Below are 8,077 nucleotides of genomic sequence, written 5' to 3'. Positions count from 1 at the left end.
TGTGTTTATATACTCTTCATCCACATCCAATCAATGGGTAATCTCGTTGTTATTTGCTTATGCACTTTAATAGCAGCTCAGTTCGTCTTCTTATCCAATGCTCTTCATTTCCCCTTGAAGCAAGCTCAATGTGCTGATGGTTTCTCTAAATTTAAATTTAGTATATTGGGTTCTTCACAACCGGCTCATATTATCTTATAATATTGCGGTTATTGCAATAGAAGATGATAGTTTACTTTGCCTTTTGCTTTAGTTTCCTTCGCCATCAAGACCTAAGACCTACCCTACTCAATCATATCGATCATACAGAATATAACTCACAAATCCAAAATTAAGTCTATTATATTTAGTTTCTTTAAACAAGAATTTTTTGCCTTTGCCACTCCAATTAATAAATTGGGAACAGTTTAACCCTACAAGAATCTAAATGCCCAAGCTTAGTAAATTGTGATGAGCATAAACCCAAAGAGAGAGCTCAATCCCAAAAGACTAGCCTATTAGAAGGGAGAACCCTTTAAACTTATAAACCCCACAATACTTATGAGATTTCCTAATATGGGACTCATGACAGAACAGCTCTCTCGAGAGCCAACGTCCTCAACAGCTCCACTCTATAGTACTTAGTCTTCTTACTGGTCAAAATCCTCCGCAGGTAGCCTTTTCCAGTTGGTCAACTCTCAATAAAAGTATCAATGTGATGAGCATAAATCTGAAGGAGAGTTCAATCCTAAAAGACTAACCTATTAGCAAAGAGAGTCCCTTGAACTTATAAACCTCACAAGACTTTTGAGATTCTCTAGTGTAGGACTCATGACATAAATCTAGCGCCTAATCCAAGGGTCACGACATTTAACCTTAGCAATGCTCACGAAAGAAATTGCCGTAAGCAGATGCTATAGCTAATTCTGATAAAATCGTTTAAACCCTCTTAAGATAGGGACAAAGCAACCAAACAAAAGTTTAGGAAAAAAAACAACCAAATAGTATTTAGATATTGATTTCATTTTTCAAACAGATGAGTTTTGAGTTTAAACAGACGATGAGAGAACATAATAACCTTTGAACGTTAAACATGTTACTCAAGAACAAAAAAGATAGTGATAAGGTCGTCTATATGATCATAAAATTATTTTTAATATTGCATAAGCTCTTGTAATCTTTTTCTTCTCCAAAAAGGTGTTTTCCATTAAACAATATGTCCTTATGCAATAAAGATTGAAACTACCTTTTTTTTTTTTTGGCGCCCTATTGGCTTGTTCGATTTCTCTGTTCGGGCGAGAATCAATAATAATTCATTGTATACCTGGGTCAAGATGTTAATAGTCCTCACAAAGTAGTTTAGAATTTTATATTGTTGGTGTAAATAAATATTAAAAGACAAAAACATTATTAAAATACTTACCAATATTCCTATTCAAGGAAAGAATCCGCTTAGATCAAGCCGTTTTTATTTTTCCAAATTGCTGATTTTTGCACTAATTTTCTTGTTAGGATTAATTTCATGGGATTTTATTACCACAACATGCGACGGAGTAAGATTTCTCTTATCAAATCTTAGTGAATGTTAAATAAACCATTAATCATCCTTCCAGACACCAAAACAAATTAAAATACATAAAAGTCAAGATTCAAGAACTTAACAAAAATATTCATGACTATTTTTGAATTTATATGAACCCTTTTATTAAAGAATTCATATGAACCTTTTGTTAAATTTTTGAATTTGAATTTTCGAATTTTTAAGTTTTGGTGTCTAGAGATATAATTCACAGTTTATTTAACCATCATTATTAAGATTAATTCATAAGAATCTAACTCATTGATATGTTCTGGTGATAGAATCTTATGAAATTAATTTTGACCAAAAAAAATTATCGCAAAAATTTGCAATTTGAAAAAAATTAAAACATTTGATACGGGAATGTGGAATTTTGGCTTTGAAACAAGCCTATTGGTAAGTATTACAATAATACTTTTCTGTATTTTAACATTTATTTGTACTAACAATATAAAGCTGTATTTGCACACCGTTAACAGCTTTAGCTAGAAATACATATGCTCATTTTTGGTTGTCGCTTAAGGAGAAAAATCTAAGAAGTCAACAAGGTCAATAAATAGGCATTTTCAATCATGGTTACATAATAATGTCATATTGTCTTTTTTTTTTAGGCAAAAAATGTTGTCTAATTGAAAAACAACTTGTTAAAGAGGAATGCTGGTGGCACTCGTTTATGCAGTATATGAAAAATGGATTAATGCATCATATGGATGAGCTCCTTCAGTTTCCTAAGCTAATAGATTTACTTATTTTCATAGATTTATGTGATTTGAATTTTATATTTATAGATTTATTAAATTATCAAATGAATTTTTAATTATTACTATTAATTGAATTTAAGATATTCCCATATCAAATTTATAGATTTAATTAAGCCCTGGATCCCAACTTGACAACCCTATTGACGAGCTTTTGAGATATTCAAGATATGGACGAGGAAATAATGGATGCGACGAGGGGTATTGCTGGTTGTCTAGGGGGAGTCTATCCGTTGAAAATCATCATTTAATCTGAATTTTTTCAACCTTATCAAAAGACTCTTCTTTTAGTTTTGCACTAAATTGTCGAATCTCATAATTTTCAGATGATATAGTAGAAACAATTAATCCCTTACGGGCGGATGATAACAATGAAATGATACTCCATGATAGATAGGTTTGGAAATCTGAATAAATTAACCATCACACACACCCCCATCAAAATAGCTATACACTTGAGTTTCTTTATGTTTTTGGCACTAATTAGTCTCAAATGTTGAGAGACTCATTTTGAAATGGATGTAGTTGCTGAACCAAATTTAGAACGATTATGTTGTAAAGTAGAGGCAAAACAGAGGGAACCAAAAACTTTAAAATCTGAATAAGAGGGTAGTTGGGTGTATAATTTTTCAAAAGGGGTATGATTGTGCAATATTGGAGAAGGTAACCTATTGATGATGTATGTAGCATGCATAATCACAAAAGACCAATAGACAATTGGAATGTTTGATTGGAAAAGCAAAGCTCTAGACACGTTTAAAGTGTGTTGGTGTTTACGTTTAACAAGGCCATTCTGTTGAGGAGTCTCAACACATGACTTTTGATGAATGATTCCCTTATAAAAATCTGTCATAGAAAACTCAATGCCATCATCTGATTGAAAGATTTTCACAGAGGTGGAGAACTGGTTTTCAACAAGAGCAATTAAGTTTGGAATGAGTGTCGGACTTAGATTGCATTAGAAATAACCAAGTAAACATTGAATAATCGTCTACCATTCTTAAAAAATATCTGTGACCGTGAACAGAAGGTATGGAAAATGGTCTCCAAATATCAACATGGATCAAATCAAAAGTTTTATTTCTAAAACTTGAACGTACAAGAAAGGAAAGGCACTTTTGCTTAGCAAAGTGACAAGTATCACAAACAGTTAAATGAGTAGTACAAGGAATGTCAGAAACATTTTTATGTAAAATTGACAAAGTAGAATTGGAAAGGTGACCCAATCGGAGATGCCACAGGATAGAAGCTGAAGTGGAGTTTGGGGTAGAAGAAGCCATACTAATTTAAGAAGGTGTGGTGATGGCACCAATCATGTCTGCATTCATGAGGCAAAGCCCTTCAAAAAGTTTAGCTGAACCAATCATCCGCAATGGATTGAATAGGAGAATTTGACAAAAATAAGCACCAAAAGTTAGAAAACAATGTAAAGCAATAGTAAGTCTGGAAACTATTATATTAAATGAGAAGTTAGGAAGATAAAGCACATTTGTTAAAACCAGATCAAAAGAAGTGTCCTTGAATAAGAAGCGATGAAGTGAGACCCGGTGGGTAAATTTACTGAAATAGGGGGAATAGAACTATAAGAAGAAAACAATTTTAGGGAGCAACATACATGGTCAGTAGTAGAAGAATCGATGATCCAGGTAACAAGATTTTTAGAGGCAATAGAATTACAATTGCCTGTTGCAGGAGAAAAAGTGTTAGACAAATGATTAATACAAGTGAAATTATTATTGCTAGTCAACGGCCGTACAAAGAGTTTTTTTTAAAAGATTTGGCACGTAATTTTCCGTTCGTGTGCGAGGAAAAAATAGCTTGAATAAAAGTGCATACAACACCGTGGTCTTATTTTCCAGATGTATCCATCACCTTAATTTTATTTTTTACTATCTAATATTCCAATCTTATTTTTAGTACATCCAGTATCTTCAACATTAAAGTTCTCAATATAACTAAAAAATACAATCAAGGTGTTGAATGCTTCAGGAAAATAAGATCAGGTGTTGAATTCACTATATAACAGATTAGGGTATTGGATTCATCATATAAAAAATTAGGATGTTGGACGTACTTAAAAAATAAGATAAGAATGCTAAATTTATCTTTGCAAAGTTTTTTACAACACTTTGAGACGTGGGGTTCTCTCAAAAATAAACATTAGAAAATTTAATGCAAAAGATTAAATTAAAAAAATTGAAAAAAACGATAAATTGAAACAATTTAAAATCTTGGGGGATTAATCAAGTGGATTAATTTAAATTAATTATTGAATTATTATGACTAAATAGTATCGTATTTAATTTATATGATTCTTGCGCACGATTAATACTGTTGTGTTTAATTTGAATTAAGTCCTTAAAGATTTTTTTTTTCTTTTTTATTGAATCCTTAAAAAGAAATTATAAGATCACACCGCCAAAACTTTCCTAGCTTCTTTGGTGTCCAACCAAGTGGCCGAAAAATGCCGACTCTTCCGCCGCTGCACGTGGGCTGTCTCCATTCTGTTTCAGTGGGAAGAAGCACCAGGCATCGCCGTCACCAACGACCGTCTTGGACTGTCCTGACAAGGGTCCAACCATGTCTTACTTATGCCGTACGTGTAATAGGAATGCGATTAAGGATCATTGGAACAGCAATGCTTTTATTTCCATGGCCGTCTGAAACTTTATTAAAGCCCAACCAGAAGTTTTCAAATATGTTGACGAAGTTTTTATTAAATATTATCTTCGGTCCTTAATATAAGAATTTATTTGATTGTTAATTTGATCTTAAATATAAAACCCCAACCCACTTTTATATTTATCCTTTTTTTCAAGATAACCTTCTAATATCGATAGCTCCAGCTAATACATTTGATTAGTAAGGATATTTTAAAAAAAAAACATTTATATATTATAAATAATTAATATAACTAATTTTTTTAATCTACTTAAACTAGTCAATTAGTTCTTATATTAATTAAGAAGAGAAGGCAGTATAATATACACACACATACACACACATAGTTGAAAGGTGCGCGCGTCTATATGTTGATAGAGAGATCCAAACAAGGAGCATTGTGGTATGATTTGTAATGACTCTCTTTCTTTGCTCAATCACTCGCTGTGTCCTTTCCATATCTGATTGCGCGCTTGGTCCGAGGGCCACATAATCTAACGGAATCTTCAGATTTTCTAGACGAAAGGACTTAAATATGCTGATAAATGTGCAAACAATAAGGATTCAATAAAAAGAAAAAAAAAGAGAAAATGACAACAAAATACCACCTAAGTTTTAAAAAGACAAATAAGGTACTTGAATAAGCAAAATGACAAATAGGGGATTGGGTACCAATCTGGAATTCAAATTTTTGGCCAAAAGACCGAAATGCCCTTATTAGTGAGGTAAAAGGAAGTGAAACTGAAACGAAAATAAACATGGAGCACCGGTTGACCTGCACATGAAGAAGGAAAGAGGAATGCTGGAGCAACACATTAAAGCTGAAAAGAGGTAAGTTTAAGTCGATAGTCTTTGGAAATTGTATAATCTTACTCCTCTGCATCACCATTTTGTTGGGATTGCTGATTTAATAGATTTTGGTTGTGGGCAAGAGGGTTTGTAGCAAGAGAGAGAGTGAACATGTCGCATTACGTGATGGTGGGATTTGGGTAGTTCTTTTTTGTGTCTGCTTTATGGCGCAATGGTGGGGACGGGTGTGTTGGAGATGAGGTTTTATACTTTATATTGACTATTTCGAATGACATAGCAGAAATCAAAAAAGTTGGCAAGCAATTACGTAGGCGTGAAGTTTGCGTTCAGGTGGTGAACGTTGGTTAAATCAATAATGGAGTTGTGAAACCCTATAATAAAGTTGCGAATAGAAGAAAAGTTTCTCTCTTTGTGTGTGTTTTGGGTGTCACGTACGTTGATGGAAACTAATTGGCGAAGAAGTTAATTTTTTTTATTTAATGTTGTTTGCTGCAGATTAGCAAGTGGTGATGTCTTGTAACATTGTATCAACATCTTCAAAAAGACTTGCTTGTTATTTTCACGCAGATGGGAAGTTTGTAGAAAATGACGATGGCGAAGTTAAATACTGTGGTGGGACTGTCAGAGTAAGAGTAATAAATGAGGGTACCAAAATTGAAGATTTGAGGGCAATGATAGGAGAATGGTTCAGCATGGATTGTCATGACTGTGATATTAAATACACTTTGAGTTTTGATGAGAGGGTATTGGTAGATCTTATAGATGATGGTGAAGTTGATAATCTATTTGAATATAATGACCGTAATGCACATATTTATATAGCACATAAAGGTAATGACAATGTGGAGGAAGGAATGGGTTATCCAGAAACGTAAGTGAGAAATTTATTTTTTGGTGGTTATGAAAGTTGATAATTGTTGTAATATTGTAGTAAATCTTTTAACAATAGTGGCAATTATAAATGCAGGATCTCAAGAATGGTAGGATTGTCAGAACAGAGTGATGAGCCTATGTTAGAGGGAAATGCTTTGGAAAGTACAAGTTCTGGAGGCAGTGAAAGACCTACTGTAAGCCTGCCATACGGAGTAGTGAGTGCACCTACACCTTTGCCGAAGATGAATTCTTTGAAATGGAAGGAATTGTTGTTACGATGGAACCAGACTTTTGCAAATGCAGAAGATTTCAAGAAGAAAGTACATAAGTTCAGTATTGCAAACAAGTTTGAGTACAAGTATGTGAAAAATTATAAAAATGTATGTGAAATGTAGTGTTGAAGGTTGTCTGTGGAGGATAAGTGCAAGAGTGGGTAGAAAGAGTACTCTCTTTTTACGTGTGGCAACATTCATAAATGAGCATGTTCATAATGCACAAGACAATCTTCGTGTGGAACATTGTGGTTCAGCTAGCTTGATAGCATCAATCATCACTGATGAGGTAAATGATCACATAGACAGGCGTCCAAATGATATAAGGAAGACTTTGAAAAGAGATTATGGTGTGAAGTTGACATATAAACAAGCATACAGGGTGAAGCAAAAAGCTTTAGAGGACATACATGGCAGGCCTGACCAGTCTTATATCCTTATTCCGTGGATATGTGAACGGTTGAAGGAAACAGATAACAAAACTGTGGCCAAATGGGTGGGTAATACTAATAACACATTTGAGCGTGCATTCATAGTATATGGGTGTTGTATAGAAGGCTTTATAGCTGGTGCTAGACATGTACTGTACATTGATGGATGTTATTTAAGTGGACGGTATAAGGGGACGTTATTGTCGGCCTCTGCTTATGATACTGACAATGAATTGTTACCTTTTGTGATTGCTATTGTAAAGGGAGAGATACTTGAGGATTAGACATGGTTCATATACATGATTAAGGAGATAGTTGGCTCGATGGAATTGACAATTGTGTCAGATCGACACAATGCAATAATAGGTGTTATGCAAGCAATATTTGGTCGTAAGAGGCATGCATATTGTTACAGACATGTTAAGGAAAACTTCAGTGCACAAATGATTAAATTAAATAGAGGAAAGAGGAAGACTAGTGGGAAAGCAAGGGAGGAGGGACTGCAATACCTGGATGCCATTGCATATGCAAGGCTTGACACTGAGTTTGATGGTGCAATGGATAACATGAGAAAGTTCAATCCACAATTATTTGAGTGGCTTCTTAATCATGGTGATGTTGAAAGGTGGGCCTTAAGTAAATTCCCATTTAAATGGTAGGATAACAACACAACAAACCTTGCTGAGTCATTCAATGCTCGGATGTTGAAAGAGA

General features: G+C 33.9%; 1 protein-coding gene across 1 annotated transcript; it reads left to right on the top strand.

Moving 5' to 3' along the window:
* The first annotated feature begins 6,296 nt into the window (after window positions 1–6,296).
* LOC114759092 (uncharacterized) lies at window positions 6,297–7,647 on the top strand. Its single transcript, XM_028948186.1, has 3 exons — window positions 6,297–6,658; window positions 6,755–7,018; window positions 7,056–7,647. The coding sequence occupies exons 1-3, from the start codon at window positions 6,297–6,299 to the stop codon at window positions 7,645–7,647; spliced, it is 1,218 nt and encodes a 405-aa protein (XP_028804019.1).
* Window positions 7,648–8,077: the final 430 nt, after the last annotated feature.

Source organism: Neltuma alba, unplaced genomic scaffold (assembly GCF_004799145.2).
Source record: "Neltuma alba isolate B1F8T4 unplaced genomic scaffold, ASM479914v2 tig00010787_pilon, whole genome shotgun sequence".
Lineage (NCBI taxonomy): Eukaryota > Viridiplantae > Streptophyta > Magnoliopsida > Fabales > Fabaceae > Neltuma > Neltuma alba.
This window is presented reverse-complemented; position numbering and strand designations above follow the sequence as displayed.

Bases quoted from the DNA above. Each gene is read 5' to 3' on its own strand.
- LOC114759092 (XM_028948186.1), top strand. From the start codon at position 6,297: ATGTCTTGTAACATTGTATCAACATCTTCAAAAAGACTTGCTTGTTAT. The intron at 6,659-6,754 runs GTAAGTGAGAAA...TTATAAATGCAG, and splicing joins GGAATGGGTTATCCAGAAAC to GATCTCAAGAATGGTAGGAT. The intron at 7,019-7,055 runs GTATGTGAAAAA...TGTGAAATGTAG, and splicing joins GCAAACAAGTTTGAGTACAA to TGTTGAAGGTTGTCTGTGGA.